General features: G+C 45.9%; 1 protein-coding gene across 1 annotated transcript in view; it reads left to right on the plus strand.

Moving 5' to 3' along the window:
• Positions 1 to 7814: 7814 nt before the first annotated feature.
• Positions 7815 to 26249, plus strand: part of TMEM278 (transmembrane protein 278) — a 413837-nt gene continuing 395402 nt past the window's right edge. The window contains exon 1 of the mRNA XM_078640919.1: positions 7815 to 9980. Within this exon, the coding sequence (XP_078497045.1) occupies positions 9711 to 9980 (270 nt within the window). The 5' untranslated portion in view covers positions 7815 to 9710. The remainder of the gene's footprint in view (positions 9981 to 26249) is intronic.

Below are 26249 nucleotides of genomic sequence, written 5' to 3' on the forward strand. Positions count from 1 at the left end.
CCTTTGGTGCTGGCGTGAAGTTTCCGATACTTGCCTGACTCCTGTGTCTCGGTGAATCCAGGAGCTTGCCCATTTCTCCATGTTTGCTTCCCCGCTCCGTAGAAGGAACTTGGGGCCTGCAAAAGAAATTAGAAACTCTTTACCAACGGAGGACTGTTGCTAAAAATTGGTAAAGTGTATGCACAAATATGACATGGGGAAGTACTTACCATAATGGATATCTGTTCTCGAGAATCATCTCTTCTGGAGTTTCTGAAGTTCCTAAAAATAGAAAACGCTACATGAGGAATAGAAAAGTGACTGTTGTGTTTTTTAGCAAAGACTGTGGCCCTAAAATCAATTGTTGGACATTTGGATAACTAATGACATTTCCTGTACTGATTTACTATTTGGACGTAATGAGGGAACAAAGTGATAATTCACTGGATTTTCTTGCTTGGTACTGTTCCTCCGTATGTAGTTAAATCCATACTAATATTATAAAGAGAGAGCCCAAACCTTTGAGGCGGGTAATCTCAGTAACCACAGCACCAATCACAACACCCAATACAGCGTTGGAAAGGGCAGTTGCAGCAGAAGGACATAGACTATGCAGACGGCCACCATATATATATTTTTTTCGCAGAGTTTTATATAGTGCGAACTTGACCCGAACTGAATCAGGTATCAGAGCGCTTTACATAGCACCAGTTACGTTACATGAGGACACACATTCATTTTTGTTAGGCACGGGGACATTAAGTGATTTGCCCAGAATCACAGGATGTTTGGCGTTGTTACCAAGACTCAAACCCAGATCCCCAGGTCCGAGGTTGAGCGCCTTAGCCGTTAGTCCAACTCCTCTATACATTTAAAAGGTAAAACAACTGTGCCAGCAAAGTAGTCCCTTGTGGGCATGCCTGCGTTGTGCTGTGGGCGTGTGGTACGGCCATCACATCGTGGGCTGTGGGCGTGTGCTGGGGGTCTGACAAATGTTGGGGGCGTGACAAACCCTGGGGGCGTGTGCCCGTCCTTCATGCCATGTGAGTCGTACATACAAGCGCCAATTACGTTGCTGCGCAGCATCAAGGGGCACGCTGGGGGTGTGACACGCTGGGGGCGTGAGAAACGCTGGGGGCCTGTGTCCAGTCTTCATGCCATGTGAATGCAATTGCGCCGCATCAAGGGGCACGCTGGGGGCGTGAGAAATGCTGGGGGCATGTGCTACATTCCACCCTTCATGCCATGTGGGTCATACATTAATCAGAAGATCGTCTGCTGTGGCTGTGTGCTGGGGGCGTGACAAACGCGTTCACCTGGAGGCCTGGTAAGTAACGTTACTGCAGCCTCTCCTGCGCGCTGTTACTGAACTCTCTCATTCAACGAAATTACACACGCCTGCTACCATCAACCAGGGCTCTAGCCGGGCTCAGGCGGCGGATCACTACACCAATTACACGCGCCGGATAACATCAACCAGGGCTGCAGCTGGGCCTCAAGCGAGGGAACACGCGCCTGCTAACATCAAACAGGCTTGCATCTGGGCCTCAAGCGGGGGAACAGGCAAATGAGCGGTTCTGCGGGGACAATTACTGCAGCCTCTCCTACTCGCTGTCACTCAACTCTCTCATTAAACGGATTTACCCGCGGCTGATAACTCTCTCATTCAACGACATTACACGCGCCTGCTAACATCAACCAGGGCTGTAGCCGGGCTCAGGCGGCGGATCACTACACCAATTACACGCGCCTGCTAACATCAACCAGGGCTGCAGCTGGGCCTTCTCCGTCCCTATTCTAATGAAACAAACATTTTTGTCTACCGCGAGATTTTAAAATAAATTGCCCTTGCCAAATACACACATTACACACATTCTATTTCATACCCGGACAACGTCGGGACAGGCTGCTAGTAAGTAATAAGAGAGGTTTGTTAGGGAAGTCACATACATTACTACATTTTATCATACTAATTCAGTGGTGGTATTTTGTATGTGTTTCTAGGGATCATCATACACATACACTGTTTGCCAAATAAATAACAATCTAGTGAGAAGAAAGTAAGTCTTTGGTATGCTAAATTCAAGGGAAGTGAACAGTATTTTTTTTTACCTTGTATCAAGTACCTAGACTTAGCATTTCTTTTCATTTGGCAGATATGTACATATTTTATGATCACCAGAAAGAGAACAGTAAGAAGTGCCTGTGCACAGAATGACCAGAATAACGAAGGATGTTATTTCTTCTTTTATCCAATTCTCCTGAGTACTGACAACGTTCGAGTCTTCTTTCGGGACTCGGGCAGAGTAAGTGGTTGGATGGCGCAAGGAACTAGCTTCTGAGATCACATCTCGCACCTACAGGATTACACAACCTGAAGAAGAAACTAAAGTGCAGGTTAGTGCCAAAGTGTTAAACTGAGGGATAACTGCCTGTGTCACTCTGTGTAAATTCCATCAACTACTAAGGGGCTTATTTACAAGCCCCTTGCGCCACCCTTACGTCCCTTTTTCCCATGTTAAAAATGGCGCAAAAGTGGCACAAGAGGCTTGTACATAAGCCCCTAAGAGTCTTGGAACAGTTAACCCAGAGAGATGGGCACCCGTAACTTGGAACGACTTTGAGTGTAGAATTATATACCATAGCTGTTCTAATTTGTGTTGTTTGTAATTCAGATTTCGCCCTGACCTACTCTAAACCCTCGGTGGGAGGCCTATTAAAAAGACATAAGACCCTCTCCCGTGTTGGTGGCATGCTTCATCGTTCGGTTTGTTCCTGGACGAGGATCAGACCCAGTAGATTAAGGCCCAATGATACAGTATGCAACCCAAGTGGGTGAAAGTTTTGCGTCTTTTTAATATGCAAACCACATAGGTGTTTATATGGGTTTGTGCTGCTTAACCTCACATTTGCAATTATCCATGCATCTTAGGCCAATTGTATCTTGCTTTCTTATCACATATTTGAGAAGATATACAATACACCATCATTCCCTCTCTCTCCTTTTAGCCCTTTTCTGTCATATTTTTGAATTGTATGTTGCACGATCAACCATGTGGACTAGATTATCCATATCTCCATGATACCATCATAAACGTTAGTCTTTTCCTCCTGGTTCCCACACACCTGATCAAAATGCACTTTTTATCTTCACGTGTGTGATTTACCTTCTGCAGGGCAAGTGTTTGGATTCCTTGACCCGAGCACGTAACCACACGCCCTGTACTATGCAAACGTCTAATGATAAAACTATTTTCAATTCTTTCCCTGGAAATCCTTGATTTTAAACGTATCATTAACTGTATTGACTGAAATATCCATAGCCATATTGACTCACCTAATCTGATTCAGTACCTTGATGTCTCCATAGATTGGTCAGTTCCTTCGTTAATGTCAATTGTTTCTTCTAATGAGAGATTCTTGCATGCTAACCAGTGCTCCTGCGCCCTCCTTTTGTATCAATGGCAGACAACGCAGCCCCAGATCCTTTGGTCAATGAAACTCTGACGCCCCTAACTAGCAGCTAAGATCCGCAAAGCTGCCACGATTGGTCAGTACTCTCATGCGCCTCGTGGACACAAAGGTATTGTGCACTGTACATTTTACAAGTCTTCATTTCATTGATGTGCATGTGTCGCAGTGCTCTTGCATTGCACAAATTATTTAAATTCGTGTGCATTGCAGATCCATTTCAGATCTCAGAACACACTAAACCACGTGACCAACTGACGATTCCTTTTACTGGTGGGCGCATCACAACATTTTAATTTCACACAAATTGTTTTAGAACTTGCGCACCACAGACCCAAGGGTGCCAGGAACTGCTTGACCCATCTGCAATCTGCATTACCACATTGTGTGCGCGCACCGCAGATTTATTTTTCCCTTAGCGCCATGACTCCTCTCTCGAGCTAAGCGTCTGCATCTCGCCCTAACTCCTGGCAGCCTCTGCAGCTCATAGACAGGCGTTGGCTCCACCTCACGAGGCTTTAGTCCAAGGCCCGCCTCTCTTTAGTCGAAGGTTCACCTCTCTCCTGTCAGCCATCCAGCGCAATCTCTTTCAGCCTGTGAACACAAGGCGCTACTGACACCCGTCACCCGTGAGTGACTGGAGCAGAGCTGCTAACTGTCTGCTACTCTACTAGGTAAGTAATGTCACAAGCGCGTCATCACCTTTGAAAGGCGAAGGGGCAACACTTGGGGGCAGATTTATGGGTTCTGGCGCATCTCTGCAAATCAGCAGGGATGCGCCAGAACTGATGTGTAACGCAATTTCCTCCTTGCGGCACCACAGATGTGCCGCATTTACAATGCGGCGCACCATGGTGCAAGGAAGGGCAGATGCGTGACGCATCTTGTGGTGTACGGGCGGCGCATTGCTTGTACGCTGCATTGTACGGGCGGCGCATTGCAACTCCTGCAATGTACAGAGGCCACCCATACATAACGTGGTGCGTCACTCCTTACGCCTGCTTCAAGCAGGCGTAAGGATTTGACCCAGCAGCGTCGTAAAACTGACTCAGTGAAATCTTGTAGATTTCACTGCGTCAGTTTTACGGGGCTTTCCTACGAGGGAACGCCCACCCTGCGACAGAACGCCCACATGAAACCTGACGCAGGTTTCATGTGGCGCAGGGCTTTACAACGTGACGCATCTGCCTAGATGCATCACGTTATAAATAGGTCGCAGGGATGCGCCACGTTTCCGCGCCGTTGCGTGACGCAACGGTGGCGTAAACGTGGCGCAAGTCCGACATAAATCTGCCCCATAGTGTTCTGCCCTTTGATAGGAAAGGGGAAATGAATAGGCCTGGGTGGAACGCGTGGAGTTTTACGCCATGGAATTCTGAAGAGTTACCAAAAAACTCTGTGAGATTCCATGGAATTCTGTAAATGTGCTGAAGGAAGCGCATCGTGCTGATCACACTGTGATTTAGTGCCGGGAGCTAGGTCCATGTTGAAAAATCTGTGCAAATGGCACCCTGCAGGGTGCCCGAGCGTGCAGCTTCTCGAACTGTTTTTACTGACTCTCAAGTAGATTTTCTACTGGACCCGCAGCTTTCTGGCCGCAAATAGTTGTGACCACCCATGTTGGAAAAATCCCACTAGGTGCCCCCCTAGAAACAAAAACTGTGCTTGCGGACATCAACGCTCACTCGCCACCATACTGGGCCTCATTTATGAAAGCCTTGCGCCACCGGTGCGTCACTTTTTCCCATGTTAAAATTGACGCACCAGCGGCGCACGGCCTTCATAAATAAGGCCCACTGTTTTTAAGTTGCACTTGTGGAGACAACTCTGCCATGCGGTGGTTGGCAGAATTTGGCCAGAACAAAATTCCATCAATTCCGCCGGCAGAGCGTAAGATATCACCCACCCCTAGCTATGAAGTGGAGCAACAGCCTCAGAGAGCTACTCCACCAACTGCACATTCAACTGTCTACTGTCACCTTCATGCACACCACAGGGACTGTGGGGCATATTTACAAGACCCTATCACCACAGGAATATCACTTTTTATGTTGTTACTGTGACGATAAACACTTTGCCTTATTTACAAGGTGGCATTAAGCCACGCTATGTGGCTTAACACCGTCTTGTAAATAAGGCCCCCTTTCATGCTACACTTAGCGTGAAAGGGGCATGCAATTAGTGTTGCGGTGGGTGTTCCGCCGCAACAGCCATTGATTTTGACGCAGTGCTCTAGTTACATGGCGACATAAATACGACACAGAACCAAAAGTGAGATCAGTGAATACTGGTGTTAATATGGCAAAACGAGGAGAAATACTTAATTTCTCCTCGTTTTTGCTGTTTCTAAGTGCGCTGCATTGTGCAGCACACGTAGAAACAGCATAGCAACATGAATGATTGTTTATGTGCCGGAAGATCTTCCTTCTTGCACATAAACAATCATTTAAAAAATTACGATTAGCAACTTCTATGTGCGCTGCACAATGCAGCATGCATAGGAGTTACAATCCGCCATTCTGGATTGTTTATCTGCAGGAAGGGACACCTTCCTGCACATCAACAATCTTTCCCCCCAACGCAGGCACCCTTGCACAATGGTGCAAGGGTGCCTGCGTTCGCGCTTGGCAACTAGATTTAGCACCAGCGCTAGGGGAAACCTTGTAAATACAGAGCATCCCTGCATTTTCAGAATGGCGGAGCGTGGCATTAGCACTGTGTGCTGAACGCCACACTTTGCCATTCCCTTGTAAAGATCCCGGTTTCCCTCTCCAAGGAACTGCAACGCGGACATCAGGATCAAGACATCCTCCTAAGCAAAGGGACATCACAAACCATTGCACAGTGGATTCTGGGATGTGCGCATTTTAAGTCTATGTGGCAAAACAGACGAAGTAGTGTTTAATATTACCAAAATGTTAAAGTATGGATAATCAACCGAAAACAAGAATATAAGGAAAACAAACTGCGCGCAAAAAGAGGCAAAAAGAAGTCAAGATTTGATGTTTCTAGAGAGTGTTGCAGATTTAAATGAAGGGTTGTGGAGTTGCAACATTTTTCTCTTCTGAACTTTTTGTAATTACTGCGAGCACTGTGATTACTTCCCGTGGTTCGCAAAGTGTTCTGCGTGTGCGTTTCACGTTAAAATCAAATCTTTTGCACCCTTTTTAAGCTAAGAAAAAAATGCCAACATGCGCCCAGTCTCAAAGCACGAAGAAAGCCCTTTTGAAAGAACTCACTATAGAACAGCGCATGCGCTGTTTGATGGATACCTGGATTCAGAGCTGGCTGTATAGTTCCAATCCTGACTATATATTCAACAATATGTGCGATGTGCTGCAGAATACTTGATACGTGTGGCTACTACAGCCCCGGGCACACGTTAAATGTATTTTTCCAGTGAAGAGAAACTGATCTTAACAGTACAAACCGGGGACTGTGTTAACTCCAACTAAACCATATCTGTTATGTTATGACACATCTATATTACTGTGTTCATTTGTGATGGCCAGTGAGCACTAAGACCGGTTCTCTGGCAGAGCAGAAATATTATGTCCAGTTCTCTAGACTGAATCTGTTGTTTTGTCTCCAGTTGAGGGGCCTGTCTCCGGAATGCTGCATTCTGCTCTTGTTAGTATGTCTGAAATTTTGTAACCAGTCACGGAGGCTGTATCAGGCGTGTTGCGGTCAGTTCGAGAGGTCGCATTTGGAGTAATGTGTTAACTACTTAAAACCACATCTGGAGTTCCGCCTGAAGGGAGATGGTGGAAGCTGAGTGGAGGTGTCATAAGGAAGAAGAGGTACATGATGGTAGGAACAGATTGGAGGAGCAGAAGTAATTTCTAAAGTACCTGTGCTGTAGCAGAGGAATGACTGACAAATACGCAGTCCTGCGCTCTCAGGGCTACCGTGCCAAAGGCTGCACTGAGATGGCATTGCAAGTATAAAGTTGCTTTACAGCAGGAGAAGCTGGACAAAACCAGCAACATGATTCAACAAAGGGGGGTTTGTAGAGTAAGAGCATCGAGAGAGCTGGACACGTCGCTGATTGTGCTAGGTTGCTGACAGCTCAGAGATCATTCAGTACGCATCAACCTTCAATATCTGTCTGATTTCACGCCTTAGTCATGGATTCCATCCAGTTTACCGCTGCCAGTGCATGAAACAGATCCTCTTCTGACCTGTGAGAGGAGGCTGCACAGTGCGCACAGGTGCAGCTCCGCTCACTAAGTGATGAAAAAGATGCGGTATCAGCGCGCGCACCAGCCGCGGCCGCTCATTGGCTCTCGCGCTCAGAGAAAGCTTTGAAGCTGAGAGCGGAGCATCTTAGATCCGGCAGAGCCTGGGCTGGGAGCGATGAGGGCGTTCAGCACCGAGGACTCCGGACAGCTCCGCTCCCGCTGATGTCTCTCTCGGGACAGTTCCACTCCGGGCAGCTTTCCTCTGGCAGAGCCCTGCTGTCTCGGACAGATCTTACACCTGCAGCTCCTCTCTCTGGCACAGCTCCGCTTACTTGGACAGATCTTACCTTTGCAGCGCTATCACAACTCTGTCTGCTTGGGCAGCTCTGATGCGTGCAGATCCTCTCTCTCACACAGCTCTGCCTACTGCTCGGATGTTGTTGGCACAGCTCCGCGTACTAAGCTAACTCCGATCGTGGCGTCTTGTGTCTCGGGCACAGCTCCACTCTCTGCAACAGCTCTGCTTACATGGAAGGCTCCGACCTAGGCAAAGCTCGCTGAAATAGCTTTGATCATCAGTGGAGAGCTCAGCTCCTTGCACGACTCGTGGGTTTTGAACAGCTCCGCTTCCTTGGACAGCTCCTCTCCAGGCAGATTCCTTCTCATACACAGCTCTGCTCCCAGGCACAGCGCAGGTCCTGACACGGCTTCTTTCATTAAGCTCAATTCCTGGCAGCTTCCTTTACTCTACCAAAGCTCCGCTCCTGACAACCTCTCAGGTACAGCTCCGCGTACTTACACAACCCCTGCCCTGGCTCTATCATACCTCGACTCACTTAGACATCCTGCCCTCCTTCACATTTCCGCTTAGTTGGACAGCTCCGTTGCCGATAAACCTCTTCACACAGATTTGTTCGCTTTGTTAGAAGCACAACTCAGTTCTCTGACACGACCCACCGGCACAGCTCACCTTCCTACACAATAACCGCGCTGTTGCCCCGCTCCGTGTAACTGTTCCCTTTAAAAATCCCTCCACCCTAGCAAAGCTCTCTTCTTTGTAACACATACCTTCTGGGCGCCTCTTCCTGTCTCCACTGCGCCCGACCTAACTCCTCTCCTTCGTGGCACAGCTCCGCTCGCTGGTGCAGCTCTCGGTTCAGCTTGTCCTTCACGGATCTTGCAGTTTAGATTTAGGGGCCCCGCGTGCACCCCGTTTTTTAGGGCTGGGCGAAGAGACCTCTTTTAAAGCAAGGTTAGGCAGCGGAGTCTGTCTGCAGTCACCCTCTGGTGAGGCTGGCGCCCGTACAGAGAAGACAGGCGCTGAGCCCTTATAGATGAACGGAGGCGGGTCTATTGTCACCTGAACTTAATCCGAATACAATCTGGTCCCTGACAGTCTCTGTGGATCTCTGTCTGTCAGTCTTTCCTGCCAGCTTCCACTCAACGACAAATCACCTATCCTTCAGGGAGACACTGCAGGGGCATCTGTCTTACACTTCCAACCACCGCTTTCTCAGCCGCGGTGTGCCTAGAAGAGCTTCAGTTCGCAGTGCGGCGCTACTCAAGCGCTTCCATCACGTCTTCGTGAAGTGAAAGAGACAGGAAAGGGGGGTGGGTTCATTGTATTGGCTCACAGTCTTCTGCGCCCTTTCCAGAAGAGCAGACAGCTGGACGTGCGGATAAACACTGTCTGCAAAGTGTCCTGTACTGGAAAATCCTTGCTCGTCTCTTGGATGGTGAAAAGTGAGCATTGGTCCAGCGTGTGGAGATATATCACCATCTAATGACATTCATTTGACTTTGCCCTAAATTCTCTGGACTTCTTATATGGGTTTCAAGGATCTCGGTCTGAAATAACTTCTCTTTGGTGATATCAATTTGCTGCAGATATCCTTGGGGTTCGCGGCCCCAAAGTTTGAGCAGTGAAAGTTAAAAGACTTCAGAAAGTCTTAGCACCAACCTTGACCAGGCAAAGTAAGAGAAAAGCTAATTACAGAGTGAAGGAGCCAAATTCAGACACTTTGTGCTAAAGGACACTGTGCTTACATTTCCCGCCAGAGAGCTGCCAGTGCCCTGAAGATGTCAGACCAAGAGATTGAGGACTATGATGTGGACAACCTGTCTGACACCTCGCGGATGATCCCCGGCCTACCGCCGTACAACATGGAGGACCAGCTGCTGCCCATGGAGCCACGCGGCACCCTTGGGTGCTGGGCCTGGACCGTGCTCGTGTCCGCCATGAACTTCCTGGTGTTCTTGCTGAACTTCGTCTTCATGGTGGTGGTCTTCAGCATCGTGCTCCTACCGACCATCGTAGTCGTCTACTTTGGTTTCAAGTGTCACTCCAGGGTGAGTAACTCTACACAAAGAGCTTTCCTTAACGCCTGCCCTGGTGGGGATATTTTGCATAAAATATTAAATAAATATAAATCTGCATTTGTAAAGCGCAAACTACTCAGCCTTACGGGTTTCAAGGCGCTGGGGGTCGTCGTGGAAATTAAGTGAGCTATTGTCCAGAGCCACATGGTGCTGGGCTGAGCTGCCGCTGGGGCAGGGGACCGAATTGTGAACCCGGTGCTCCGAAGTCAGCTACCCTGGCCGCTGCACCACACCTCTGCATAGCAGTAATTGCAAACTATTGCGACAAGGTCCTCCGCTTAGCTAAGGGTGTTTCAGGTGAAAGCAGGCACACTGGGGATCCAAATGAAGCCAGCTCACGTTACCTGCCTTTGGGCCTCAAGCCTGCTGAGGTGGGTGGGAAGAGGACATCCTTGAACTCTGGCAAGGACAGAATACTTGGGGCCTCCCTTCTCTCCTTCACTCAAGAGAGAGTAGTACAAAGCTGAGCAAAGTGGAAAGTAGAAGAAGCTGCACTTATGTCCAGGGTGAGAGGGCACGTGTGGAAGGTATCAAAGTAAAATCAGAATAGAAAATATGTAAAGTCATCCCCCCTTCCCACCTGGGTGAGTGCAGGTGGAGCCACTCTTCTCGTCTGTGCCCAGGAGAGAAGAAGAAGCAGTCCATTTAGCCTACGCAGAGACTAGTGTAGTTGGACACCGTTCTCTCTCACATCTTGTAGGGAGTACTGGATATACTTCTCTCCTACTCCCAATAGAGAATAGCAGAAGCCATTTCCCAGGGCTGAAGCTACAGAAAGCCCAGACTATGCACTTGCATCAAGCACCAACCACAGCAGACTGCTGATATAAGGCTTAAATATAGGCCACTGAGCATGGACAGGGGGGCTTACTTCACCTGCAGAACCTCCAGTTACTGTAGTGGCTATCAGCTGCCTCTGCTCTGTAGAGAACAGGGGAAGCCACCTTCTTCCACTACACCCAGTAGGAAGTTGAAGAAGCTATTCTTCACTCCGCTGCTCTGTTAAGTGTCATTGACGGTGTCCTCGCTCTCATGCCATGTGGAGGGCGGTGGAAGTCATTCTCTCCGTCAGACAGGAGGGAGCGTTGGACGTCCTTCTGATGTCCCTGACTAGAGAGACTACTGAGGACATAGCATTGCCCCAGTGACGTAACAAAGCTTGAGGGGGCCCCCTGCAAAGTATATTGAGGCCTCTGCCCACCACCTACCAGTTGGGTCCCAGACCCTGTCAGTGTACTGTGCTTGGAAGTTCCTTTAGGTACATGCATGAGAAATCTACAACCAAGTTCAGGAAAGTTCCGGGCTGACAGCACTAGAGCAAGCTTCTTAAACACAAAACTCATCAGCTTAAGAAGTGGCAGTCAAGTTTTTACAAACACACTGTGCAGAATGAGGTATATCAGTTCAAACTTCTGTCCCTCACAGAACTGGCACAGCACGCGCAGCACAGATGCAAGCTTCCCTTGGAATGAACAAACAGGCAGAAGGCTGGCAGAAGAAATGAAAGCATTCCAGACATAATAAAAAGGTGCAGCATGGGCAGCAGCAGTGCAAGCGTCTCAAATATACATACCAGGTACAGCAGGAGCTGGGCTTGGGCCAGCTCCTAAACATATGCATTATGAACAGCTGGAGCAGCACTCATGGCAGCTTTCATAATATACACAAACGGCAATGTAAAAGCAGCATCAGTGCAATGTTCCCAAATAACCAGAACAGGCACGGCATCCTTGTGTGTGGTTTTGAAGGAAAAAAACATCCCTTCAGCTGTGTTTTTCACCAGGATCATGGCAATCTTTCATTTCCCATTTGAGGGATGAAAAAATGTAAGTGAATTTAACCATGGTGACAGATACAGAACTATAGATGAATAACAGGCAATTACGGCTATGTTTTTCACCATGGGTTCTGAGAGTCATCAAGTAGACGACAGCCCTCTACTCCAGAAGCTGCACTCCATGGTTCCAGTGCTGCCCCGACAGGCTCTAATAGAGCCCAGCCAGAGCAGCTTGGAATTCCATTATGACGTAGCGACAGTGCGTAAAACTTTTTGTTAACAACTTTTACTATACCATAGCAGAAACCTATTGCATTTGAATCTAGTTATCCACGATTGTGGCACTCTACCAGAGCCATACATACCACAAGTGTTTACTTACACCTCTTCTCCTGCTTAGTCTGCGGTAACTTCCCCATACAGAATCCCAGAGAGAGTAACAGTCTAGACTGCACACACACTCAGAAGTTTTCTGTCTCATAGGCAGGGACAAGGGATACTACAAAGGGTTCAATCTTGTGCTCAATTTTCCTCTCTCAGCTTATCCTCTCCAGGTCTTGTTTGTCATGGAACCAATTCTTCAGCTTTACCCTTTTCCTTTCCTTTCCTTCTCATACCCTCTTCCTATATCTGAGACGGTCCTCTCCACGTCTCACGTGGCTGTATTCTCTTCCGCCCTGTAATTTAGCCACATTTACATCCTAGTAAACCACCACTAACAATCCCCTAATACCTCTTTCCCTACCTTTAACATACACAACTGTACACCTGTTTACATCCTAAGAGCACTGTTGCCTGTACCACACCATCTCTCACTTCCTATGCCCCAGCACCTCCGCTCTTGCCTCTACCCCAGTATATTCTCTGCTGCCTACACTGTAGTGCTTCCCCCAACTATATTCCATTAGCACTATCTCTTCCTATACCCTAGGACTTTTATCGCTGCCAATACCTTGGTATTTATGACACTGGCCATATCTTAATAAACTACTTCCTCATACACCATAGTAAATCAACCCTATTTATGCCCTAGTACACAATTACACACTTTTTTCTTTTGGCACATTTTCTTGGTCAAGTATCACTTTTTTCAGCTTTTTTATGAAAATAATTTCCTTCTTTTCGGAAAGTTCAACAAGAAGTTTCACGAGTCAGGGATCAGCAAACACATACATGCATATACGCACACACATGCACATCGGCAAACACGCTAGAGTGATGTCACAGTATGGATATTGTTCATACTTTGACATTCATGTTCATTATATTTTGAGTTGCAGATGTCATGCACATCATGAACGAAACTATCTCTAGGCTTCAGGTCATCAGATCACTGAGAGATCTCTTGTGTAAGTGATTTTCTGTAGGGGTGTTGGGTGGATGATGCCGGGGTTCATGCGCACTTGAGACAAGACCCAATTCTATGTTTGGCACATACTTGTCAAGTGGCTACACCCAAGAGCCATTGGGTTAAAAACAATTATTTTAGGCTTGGGACAGGATTGTGCCCATTATATGCATATGGTGATAAATACGGTAAGGAATCCCTAAATCCGGTGTAATTTTTAAAGCAAAATATGCTGCATTTATTTAAGCCAGCGATACAGGTACCCAAAGAACAGCCACGGGAATCGAATTTTGGGATTCCTTACTCCAGTTATCACTGTATGTATATATTAATCACAAACCTGTGGCAAGCCTAAAATAATCCCTCTTGTGTCTGGCAAATATGTATTCAAATATAAAAAAAAATTTAAACTGTGATTTATATAAGTTAGACAAATAAAGCACACCCTTAAGATGACCATTAAAGAGAAGGTACCTGTTTTGGAAAGGGGGCGATTTTGATTGTAAATGAGTGTAGATCGTCTGTTGCACACTGATTGTGGTTAGCTGCAATGTCTACAGAAAACGTGCATCTGTTTATTCCAGGCACGTCCTAGTGTTCCTACAAGAGGAACCCTGTTTAATATTCGCACTGCAATAATTACTACAGAGCATTTGTTTGCAAGTGCTTGTTGGAGTAAAGAAAAGCCCTGGCCTCTCTCCAGCACTGGTAGGTATGGAACTCGCACAGCTGATAGGTAAATCCGGCTGGGATATGCAGGTAATGATCTGTAGTGTGCTCTGAGAGAGTCGTTGCCTGGCCTGACAGCGACAATTCGATAGGAACTAATGCAATGCCTCCCCCTGGCTAGGGGGAAGCTTCTCAAAGCACAACGTAGATAGACACAACGGTCTTATTCCATAAACAAATATAATCCAAATGTCATAGAGAAATTTAAAGTTTCACGTCTTAATTAAACGTATCCGCAGTTCAACATGCGTTATTTCATAAGCATTGGGTGCTTCATGCTTAGATGCAAGATGTAATACACAGCTATATAAATTCCCGATGCATTTCGGGCTCCGCCCTTCTTCAGGGGATCACTCTACAAACAAAAACGAAAGAATCGCCGTTTCAGCAAGTAAAAAACTCTGCATATTGTCAATAACAGTCCATGATAACTTGGGAAAATCACTTCATGCGTGCCATGCTTTAGCAAAGTAAATGTAATCAACCAATAGTACAAGAGTTCAAAGAACCCAACACCAAAGTATCACTCCGTGTTTTAAATAACGTGTGGAAGAGACTGCTTATATATTCGTGACACAGTATAACCATACCGCCACCGTCAAACAAACATAAAGACCCATGCACGTGTAAAGTGTACTGGAGTGCCGCATGCACCCCACCTCTATCTGAATAGTCATCCAAGCATCAAGCCATTAGTCAAGTACTCACGTGAGCGGTAACGAAACACGGGCTCCGAAGAGTTCCCACTGTTAACAAACGAGCAGACGCCCTGTGTATCTATTATGTACGCGAGTGAAGGGGACTGAACAGAGAGGAAGGCTAAGTGATGTTCGCATCATGCCGGTTAGTGAGAAAATATAGGCGCCATCTTGGAGTGAGTTACAATGTATTGAAATGGGTGAATGAAAGGAAAAGTCGATTAAAGAAATGGTGTAAGCAGCAGCATAATGAACTCAAAGTGCAAAATAATCAGAAAAGGTATCGAGGAAAGCATGCACATGCGCATAAAATAATCACAAATAACATAGAAATTCCATTCGGTCATTGAGACCATGCGGGGCCATGGTGGACAAATATCGGATCCAATAGTTCTCGCGCTTCAGCAAAGTGTTCTTATTGTCCGTAGTCATTTTGACTTGTTCAAGTATTAAGAACTTGAGTTGTGCAACGTTGTGTCGATTCTCCTGGAAGTGTACGGCAATGCTGGATCTCTGGTTGTTAGTCCGGATATTGCTTTTGTGTTCGAGGATACGAACACGTATCTTCCTCTCGGTGTGGCCCACATAACATTTGCCACATGGGCATTTAAGTAGGTAGATCACGTTATTGGTGTTGCAGGTGGCATTCACCCGCAGCTTGATGAGGTATCCTTTGAGTGGATGGTTGATGGTATTGCCCAAGATACAGTTGTTACAATTGCTACAGTTGTAGCATGGTCTTAGACCTTTGTAGATTACCTGGGTGGATGATTGCTTATCTCTAGAGAGCATCTCTTTTAGGTTGCGACCTCTTGTGAAGGCGAACACAGGCGGTTGATTGAACAATCCTTGAAAATCTGGTTCCAAAGTTAAAATGGGCCAGTGTTTACGTATGATGTTTTGGAAGGTTTTCGAGATGATCGAATATTTGGACACTACAACCATGCGGTTGGACTGAATTTTAGGTTTGGGTGAAAGTAGTGTCTTCCTATTTACGGTGTGACTTCTATTCAAGGCCAAATCCAGGATCGGTGGTGGATACCCACGTTCCTTAAGTTTCATCAGGAGCTTCCTCATTTCAAGTTTACTGTCACGATCATTGGAAACTATGCGTTTAACCCGTAACAGTTGGGCAAACGGCAAATTGTTCTTAAATTGCCATGGATGAAAGCTGGTGTAATGTAACGTGGAGTTGCGATCAGTTGGTTTGCGGTAAAGGTTCGTGTGCCATTGTTCGCAGTCTCTATGGACCTCAACATCCAAATAGTGCACCTTGGTTGTGCTGTACTCCCATGTGAACTGGATTCTGTCATTTACACTGTTCCATGACATCAAAAAATCCACGAGGGCCTGGGCGGTCCCATCCCACAATAAAAAAATGTCATCAATGTAACGTAAATAAAGTTTGCCATGTTCGTGCCATTTCATCTGGTTGGTGATGTGTTTTTCCTCGAACTGCTTCATGAAAATATTCGCGTAGCAGGGAGCTGCGCAATTTCCCATGGCCGTACCATTTAATTGACGTATCCACTTGTCATGTATGGTGAAATAACTGTTGTAGAGTGTGAATACAGTCAGTTCCATCAAGAACACCTTCAGGTCGTGATCTAAATCTGAATTCAGCAATACTTGTTCCACTGCTTCAATGCCCTGATCATGCGGGATTGAAGTATAGAGTGCACATACATCCACTGTACACATAATCACTTGTGAGTTTTTCAGCTCATCCATGGTGGGTGCCAATTTCAGTAAAAAGTCTGTGGTGTCGCGTACATGCGATTGAGTGTTCAAAACAAAAGGCTGGAAATATTTGTCCAGGAATTTGCCCGTCTTCTCGTGGATGCTACCCTTGGTGGATACTATGGGTCGAAACGGAGGCCTGGTGGGATGCTTATGTATCTTAGGTAACATGTGTAGTACAGGAGCTTTAGGATTGGCAGGTGTCAAGTATTTCCGAGTCTTGTCGTCAATCGTACCATTGTCAAATGCCTGGTTGATGATCAGTATCAAATTTTTAGTGTATTCATTAGTTGGGTCCCCAGGTAGTACATCGTATAGGTTGGTGTCCATAATGTGGGCCTCTATCTGTTCTTCATAGAAAGTGGTGTCCATCACCACCAGTGCGCCACCTTTGTCAGCATTCTGACACATGATATTCACATTATTTGCTAATTATAGCAGGATGTTCCTCTCTTTTTTGGTTAAATTGCCATGTCTAATCGTTGTTTGGAATGGTAGTTTGGTGATTTCTTGCTTGACCAAATTTTCGAACGAATCAATGATCTTATGGCTCACAGGAGCCATAAATGTGCTATGGGGACGTAGTCCTCTGAGCAAATTCTCAGTTGGAGGGGGTGCTGGACAAATGTTCTGAAAGAAATGTCGTAATCTCATGTTGCGTGTCAATTTGAATAAACTGACCTCCAATTCTAAAGTGTTCGTTCTGGTCGTGGGGACAAAGGACTGTCCCTTTTGGAGAGTCGTGATTTCATCACGAGTCAGAGGTGTGGAGGAGATATTAATCACAAGATTCATTTCCTCTGTCATCTTTTCCTGTTGGGTCTCTTGTTCTTGCCGGTGGGTGGTGTCTGTTCTTTTTCTGTTGCCACGGCGGGTCTTGCCCCTCCGGGGTCGGCTGGTGGATCCTGGCCAGGGTCCAAAAAATGAACCGCAGGTTCAACGGATGTGGAAGGTGTTTGCGGTTCCGTGGCGGTTGTGGTGCGGGTTTGACGATGTCGGTTTTCATCTTCAGATGATGATGTTTCAGCCCCGGAAAACGGGTTGTATGGCTTGTTGGGACGTCGGCGGGCATACACCTCTGCCCAGGTGTATACCTCGCCGAGTTTATAATCTATGGTGTCCCTCTTGAACTTCCTAAGTTTCCTCTCCTGTATTTCACGAGTGTGTTTCTCTAGCTGGACCATAGTGTCCTCTAGCATTTGTTTGAGCTCCTCTGCGGTCATGGCACTGTCCAGCTCAGCTCTGACGTTTTTAATTTCATGGGTAAGTTCTTCCAGGGTTTTAGATAACTCTTCGACTATCAGCAATATCAAGTCGAGCGAACACTTGTTTAAAATGGAATACCACCGTTCCACAAATTTGGCGTTGTTTTTGCACAGTAATGGTTTCAGCGGGACCCTCAGGCCCCGTGGGATCCTTTGTACACGATGGTACCGTATCAAAGTGCTTGCGTGTAATTTCTGATTCGATTCTTTCTTCAGTAGGTAGAGCAACTGCTTGATGTTGCTCTCAACACTGCGGGGGTTAGCAGTGGAGGTAATGTCATCTTGGATCATGCCATATATCTTGTCGGCATCCTCTGCGGTGAAAGCGAATGTGCTCGCTTTTTGATCGGTCATCCCAGAGACCGAGTCGAAATTCATGGTGACTGTGTTAGCGTGCTGGGTTCCCGGGTCAGGAAAAGTGAATACTGGTAGGTATGGAACTCGCACAGCTGATAGGTAAATCCGGCTGGGATATGCAGGTAATGATCTGTAGTGTGCTCTGAGAGAGTCGTTGCCTGGCCTGACAGCGACAATTCGATAGGAACTAATGCAATGCCTCCCCCTGGCTAGGGGGAAGCTTCTCAAAGCACAACGTAGATAGACACAACGGTCTTATTCCATAAACAAATATAATCCAAATGTCATAGAGAAATTTAAAGTTTCACGTTTTAATTAAACGTATCCGCAGTTCAACATGCGTTATTTCATAAGCATTGGGTGCTTCATGCTTAGATGCAAGATGTAATACACAGCTATATAAATTCCCGATGCATTTCGGGCTCCGCCCTTCTTCAGGGGATCACTCTACAAACAAAAACGAAAGAATCGCCGTTTCAGCAAGTAAAAAACTCTGCATATTGTCAATAACAGTCCATGATAACTTGGGAAAATCACTTCATGCGTGCCATGCTTTAGCAAAGTAAATGTAATCAACCAATAGTACAAGAGTTCAAAGAACCCAACACCAAAGTATCACTCCGTGTTTTAAATAACGTGTGGAAGAGACTGCTTATATATTCGTGACACAGTATAACCATACCGCCACCGTCAAACAAACATAAAGACCCATGCACGTGTAAAGTGTACTGGAGTGCCGCATGCACCCCACCTCTATCTGAATAGTCATCCAAGCATCAAGCCATTAGTCAAGTACTCACGTGAGCGGTAACGAAACACGGGCTCCGAAGAGTTCCCACTGTTAACAAACGAGCAGACGCCCTGTGTATCTATTATGTACGCGAGTGAAGGGGACTGAACAGAGAGGAAGGCTAAGTGATGTTAGCATCATGCCGGTTAGTGAGAAAATATAGGCGCCATCTTGGAGTGAGTTACAATGTATTGAAATGGGTGAATGAAAGGAAAAGTCGATTAAAGAAATGGTGTAAGCAGCAGAATATTGAACTCAAAGTGCAAAATAATCAGAAAAGGTATCGAGGAAAGCATGCACATGCGCATAAAATAATCACAAATAACATAGAAATTCCATTCGGTCATTGAGACCATGCGGGGCCATGGTGGACAAATATCGGATCCAATAGTTCTCGCGCTTCAGCAAAGTGTTCTTATTGTCCGTAGTCATTTTGACTTGTTCAAGTATTAAGAACTTGAGTTGTGCAACGTTGTGTCGATTCTCCTGGAAGTGTACGGCAATGCTGGATCTCTGGTTGTTAGTCCGGATATTGCTTTTGTGTTCGAGGATACCAACACGTATCTTCCTCTCGGTGTGGCCCACATAACATTTGCCACATGGGCATTTAAGTAGGTAGATCACGTTATTGGTGTTGCAGGTGGCATTCACCCGCAGCTTGATGAGGTATCCTTTGAGTGGATGGTTGATGGTATTGCCCAAGATACAGTTGTTACAATTGCTACAGTTGTAGCATGGTCTTAGACCTTTGTAGATTACCTGGGTGGATGATTGCTTATCTCTAGAGAGCATCTCTTTTAGGTTGCGACCTCTTGTGAAGGCGAACACAGGCGGTTGATTGAACAATCCTTGAAAATCTGGTTCCAAAGTTAAAATGGGCCAGTGTTTACGTATGATGTTTTGGAAGGTTTTCGAGATGATCGAATATTTGGACACTACAACCATGCGGTTGGACTGAATTTTAGGTTTGGGTGAAAGTAGTGTCTTCCTATTTACGGTGTCACTTCTATTCAAGGCCAAATCCAGGATCGGTGGTGGATACCCACGTTCCTTAAGTTTCATCAGGAGCTTCCTCATTTCAAGTGTACTGTCACGATCATTGGAAACTATGCGTTTAACCCGTAACAGTTGGGCAAACGGCAAATTGTTCTTCAATTGCCATGGATGAAAGCTGGTGTAATGTAACGTGGAGTTGCGATCAGTTGGTTTGCGGTAAAGGTTCGTGTGCCATTGTTCGCAGTCTCTATGGACCTCAACATCCAAATAGTGCACCTTGGTTGTGCTGTACTCCCATGTGAACTGGATTCTGTCATTTACACTGTTCCATGACATCAAAAAATCCACGAGGGCCTGGGCGGTCCCATCCCACAATAAAAAAATGTCATCAATGTAACGTAAATAAAGTTTGCCATGTTCGTGCCATTTCATCTGGTTGGTGATGTGTTTTTCCTCGAACTGCTTCATGAAAATATTCGCGTAGCAGGGAGCTGCGCAATTTCCCATGGCCGTACCATTTAATTGATGTATCCACTTGTCATGTATGGTGAAATAACTGTTGTAGAGTGTGAATACAGTCAGTTCCATCAAGAACACCTTCAGGTCGTGATCTAAATCTGAATTCAGCAATACTTGTTCCACTGCTTCAATGCCCTGATCATGCGGGATTGAAGTATAGAGTGCACATACATCCACTGTACACATAATCACTTGTGAGTTTTTCAGCTCATCCATGGTGGGTGCCAATTTCAGTAAAAAGTCTGTGGTGTCGCGTACATGCGATTGAGTGTTCAAAACAAAAGGCTGGAAATATTTGTCCAGGAATTTGCCCGTCTTCTCGTGGATGCTACCCTTGGTGGATACTATGGGTCGAAACGGAGGCCTGGTGGGATGCTTATGTATCTTAGGTAACATGTGTAGTACAGGAGCTTTAGGATTGGCAGGTGTCAAGTATTTCCGAGTCTTGTCGTCAATCGTACCATTGTCAAATGCCTGGTTGATGATCAGTATCAAATTTTTAGTGTATTCATTAGTTGGGTCCCCAGGTAGTACATCGTATAGGTTGGTGTCCATAATGTGGGCCTCTATCTGTTCTTCATAGAAAGTGGTGTCCATCACCACCAGTGCGCCACCTTTGTCAGCATTCTGACACATGATATTCACATTATTTGCTAATTATAGCAGGATGTTCCTCTCCTTTTTGGTTAAATTGCCATGTCTAATCGTTGTTTGGAATGGTAGTTTGGTGATTTCTTGCTTGACCAAATTTTCGAACGAATCAATGATCTTATGGCTCACAGGAGCCATAAATGTGCTATGGGGACGTAGTCCTCTGAGCAAATCCTCAGTTGGAGGGGGTGCTGGACAAATGTTCTGAAAGAAATGTCGTAATCTCATGGTGCGTGTCAATTTGAATAAACTGACCTCCAATTCTAAAGTGTTCGTTCTGGTCGTGGGGACAAAGGACTGTCCCTTTTGGAGAGTCGTGATTTCATCACGAGTCAGAGGTGTGGAGGAGATATTAATCACAAGATTCATTTCCTCTGTCATCTTTTCCTGTTGGGTCTCTTGTTCTTGCCGGTGGGTGGTGTCTGTTCTTTTTCTGTTGCCACGGCGGGTCTTGCCCCTCCGGGGTCGGCTGGTGGATCCTGGCCAGGGTCCAAAAAATGAACCGCAGGTTCAACGGATGTGGAAGGTGTTTGCGGTTCCGTGGCGGTTGTGGTGCGGGTTTGTCGATGTCGGTTTTCATCTTCAGATGATGATGTTTCAGCCCCGGAAAACGGGTTGTATGGCTTGTTGGGACGTTGGCAGGCATACACCTCTGCCCAGGTGTATACCTCGCCGAGTTTATAATCTATGGTGTCCCTCTTGAACTTCCTAAGTTTCCTCTCCTGTATTTCACGAGTGTGTTTCTCTAGCTGGACCATAGTGTCCTCTAGCATTTGTTTGAGCTCCTCTGCGGTCATGGCACTGTCCAGCTCAGCTCTGACGTTTTTAATTTCATGGGTAAGTTCTTCCAGGGTTTTAGATAACTCTTCGACTATCAGCAAGATCAAGTCGAGCGAACACTTGTTTAAAATGGAATACCACCGTTCCACAAATTTGGCGTTGTTTTTGCACAGTAATGGTTTCAGCGGGACCCTCAGGCCCCGTGGGATCCTTTGTACACGATGGTACCGTATCAAAGTGCTTGCGTGTAATTTCTGATTCGATTCTTTCTTCAGTAGGTAGAGCAACTGCTTGATGTTGCTCTCAACACTGCGGGGGTCAGCAGTGGAGGTAATGTCATCTTGGATCATGCCATATATCTTGTCGGCATCCTCTGCGGTGAAAGCGAATGTGCTCGCTTTTTGATCGGTCATCCCAGAGACCGAGTCGAAATTCATGGTGACTGTGTTAGCGTGCTGGGTTCCCGGGTCAGGAAAAGTGAATACTGGTAGGTATGGAACTCGCACAGCTGATAGGTAAATCCGGCTGGGATATGCAGGTAATGATCTGTAGTGTGCTCTGAGAGAGTCGTTGCCTGGCCTGACAGCGACAATTCGATAGGAACTAATGCAATGCCTCCCCATGGCTAGGGGGAAGCTTCTCAAAGCACAACGTAGATAGACACAACGGTCTTATTCCATAAACAAATATAATCCAAATGTCATAGAGAAATTTAAAGTTTCACGTTTTAATTAAACGTATCCGCAGTTCAACATGCGTTATTTCATAAGCATTGGGTGCTTCATGCTTAGATGCAAGATGTAATACACAGCTATATAAATTCCCGATGCATTTCGGGCTCCGCCCTTCTTCAGGGGATCACTCTACAAACAAAAACGAAAGAATCGCCGTTTCAGCAAGTAAAAAACTCTGCATATTGTCAATAACAGTCCATGATAACTTGGGAAAATCACTTCATGCGTGCCATGCTTTAGCAAAGTAAATGTAATCAACCAATAGTACAAGAGTTCAAAGAACCCAACACCAAAGTATCACTCCGTGTTTTAAATAACGTGTGGAAGAGACTGCTTATATATTCGTGACACAGTATAACCATACCGCCACCGTCAAACAAACATAAAGACCCATGCACGTGTAAAGTGTACTGGAGTGCCGCATGCACCCCACCTCTATCTGAATAGTCATCCAAGCATCAAGCCATTAGTCAAGTACTCACGTGAGCGGTAACGAAACACGGGCTCCGAAGAGTTCCCACTGTTAACAAACGAGCAGACGCCCTGTGTATCTATTATGTACGCGAGTGAAGGGGACTGAACAGAGAGGAAGGCTAAGTGATGTTCGCATCATGCCGGTTAGTGAGAAAATATAGGCGCCATCTTGGAGTGAGTTACAATGTATTGAAATGGGTGAATGAAAGGAAAAGTCGATTAAAGAAATGGTGTAAGCAGCAGAATAATGAACTCAAAGTGCAAAATAATCAGAAAAGGTATCGAGGAAAGCATGCACATGCGCATAAAATAATCACAAATAACATAGAAATTCCATTCGGTCATTGAGACCATGCGGGGCCATGGTGGACAAATATCGGATCCAATAGTTCTCGCGCTTCAGCAAAGTGTTCTTATTGTCCGTAGTCATTTTGACTTGTTCAAGTATTAAGAGCTTGAGTTGTGCAACGTTGTGTCGATTCTCCTGGAAGTGTACGGCAATGCTGGATCTCTGGTTGTTAGTCCGGATATTGCTTTTGTGTTCGAGGATACGAACACGTATCTTCCTCTCGGTGTGGCCCACATAACATTTGCCACATGGGCATTTAAGTAGGTAGATCACGTTATTGGTGTTGCAGGTGGCATTCACCCGCAGCTTGATGAGGTATCCTTTGAGTGGATGGTTGATGGTATTGCCCAAGATACAGTTGTTACAATTGCTACAGTTGTAGCATGGTCTTAGACCTTTGTAGATTACCTGGGTGGATGATTGCTTATCTCTAGAGAGCATCTCTTTTAGGTTGCGACCTCTTGTGAAGGCGAACACAGGCGGTTGATTGAACAATCCTTGAAAATCTGGTTCCAAAGTTAAAATGGGCCAGTGTTTACGTATGATGTTTTGGAAGGTTTTCGAGATGATCGAATATTTGGACACTACAACCATGCGGTTGGACTGAATTTTAGGTTTGGGTGAAAGTAGTGTCTTCCTATTTACGGTGTCACTTCTATTCAAGGCCAAATCCAGGATCGGTGGTGGATACCCACGTTCCTTAAGTTTCATCAGGAGCTTCCTCATTTCAAGTTTACTGTCACGATCATTGGAAACTATGCGTTTAACCCGTAACAGTTGGGCAAACGGCAAATTGTTCTTCAATTGCCATGGATGAAAGCTGGTGTAATGTAACGTGGAGTTGCGATCAGTTGGTTTGCGGTAAAGGTTCGTGTGCCATTGTTCGCAGTCTCTATGGACCTTAACATCCAAATAGTGCACCTTGGTTGTGCTGTACTCCCATGTGAACTGGATTCTGTCATTTACACTGTTCCATGACATCAAAAAATCCACGAGGGCCTGGGCGGTCCCATCCCACAATAAAAAAATTTCATCAATGTAACGTAAATAAAGTTTGCCATGTTCGTGCCATTTCATCTGGTTGGTGATGTGTTTTTCCTCGAACTGCTTCATGAAAATATTCGCGTAGCAGGGAGCTGCGCAATTTCCCATGGCCGTACCATTTAATTGATGTATCCACTTGTCATGTATGGTGAAATAACTGTTGTAGAGTGTGAATACAGTCAGTTCCATCAAGAACACCTTCAGGTCGTGATCTAAATCTGAATTCAGCAATACTTGTTTCACTGCTTCAATGCCCTGATCATGCGGGATTGAAGTATAGAGTGCACATACATCCACTGTACACATAATCACTTGTGAGTTTTTCAGCTCATCCATGGTGGGTGCCAATTTCAGTAAAAAGTCTGTGGTGTCGCGTACATGCGATTGAGTGTTCAAAACAAAAGGCTGGAAATATTTGTCCAGGAATTTGCCCGTCTTCTCGTGGATGCTACCCTTGGTGGATACTATGGGTCAAAACGGAGGCCTGGTGGGATGCTTATGTATCTTAGGTAACATGTGTAGTACAGGAGCTTTAGGATTGGCAGGTGTCAAGTATTTCCGAGTCTTGTCGTCAATCGTACCATTGTCAAATGCCTGGTTGATGATCAGTATCAAATTTTTAGTGTATTCATTAGTTGGGTCCCCAGGTAGTACATCGTATAGGTTGGTGTCCATAATGTGGGCCTCTATCTGTTCTTCATAGAAAGTGGTGTCCATCACCACCAGTGCGCCACCTTTGTCAGCATTCTGACACATGATATTCACATTATTTGCTAATTATAGCAGGATGTTCCTCTCCTTTTTGGTTAAATTGCCATGTCTAATCGTTGTTTGGAATGGTAGTTTGGTGATTTCTTGCTTGACCAAATTTTCGAACGAATCAATGATCTTATGGCTCACAGGAGCCATAAATGTGCTATGGGGACGTAGTCCTCTGAGCAAATCCTCAGTTGGAGGGGGTGCTGGACAAATGTTCTGAAAGAAATGTCGTAATCTCATGTTGCGTGTCAATTTGAATAAACTGACCTCCAATTCTAAAGTGTTCGTTCTGGTCGTGGGGACAAAGGACTGTCCCTTTTGGAGAGTCGTGATTTCATCACGAGTCAGAGGTGTGGAGGAGATATTAATCACAAGATTCATTTCCTCTGTCATCTTTTCCTGTTGGGTCTCTTGTTCTTGCCGGTGGGTGGTGTCTGTTCTTTTTCTGTTGCCACGGCGGGTCTTGCCCCTCCGGGGTCGGCTGGTGGATCCTGGCCAGGGTCCAAAAAATGAACCGCAGGTTCAACGGATGTGGAAGGTGTTTGCGGTTCCGTGGCGGTTGTGGTGCGGGTTTGACGATGTCGGTTTTCATCTTCAGATGATGATGTTTCAGCCCCGGAAAACGGGTTGTATGGCTTGTTGGGACGTCGGCGGGCATACACCTCTGCCCAGGTGTATACCTCGCCGAGTTTATAATCTATGGTGTCCCTCTTGAACTTCCTAAGTTTCCTCTCCTGTATTTCACGAGTGTGTTTCTCTAGCTGGACCATAGTGTCCTCTAGCATTTGTTTGAGCTCCTCTGCGGTCATGGCACTGTCCAGCTCAGCTCTGACGTTTTTAATTTCATGGGTAAGTTCTTCCAGGGTTTCAGATAACTCTTCGACTATCAGCAAGATCAAGTCGAGCGAACACTTGTTTAAAATGGAATACCACCGTTCCACAAATTTGGCGTTGTTTTTGCACAGTAATGGTTTCAGCGGGACCCTCAGGCCCCGTGGGATCCTTTGTACACGATGGTACCGTATCAAAGTGCTTGCGTGTAATTTCTGATTCGATTCTTTCTTCAGTAGGTAGAGCAACTGCTTGATGTTGCTCTCAACACTGCGGGGGTTAGCAGTGGAGGTAATGTCATCTTGGATCATGCCATATATCTTGTCGGCATCCTCTGCGGTGAAAGCGAATGTGCTCGCTTTTTGATCGGTCATCCCAGAGACCGAGTCGAAATTCAT

Source organism: Lissotriton helveticus, chromosome 5_1 (genome assembly GCF_964261635.1).
Source record: "Lissotriton helveticus chromosome 5_1, aLisHel1.1, whole genome shotgun sequence".
NCBI classification, from domain to species: domain Eukaryota; kingdom Metazoa; phylum Chordata; class Amphibia; order Caudata; family Salamandridae; genus Lissotriton; species Lissotriton helveticus.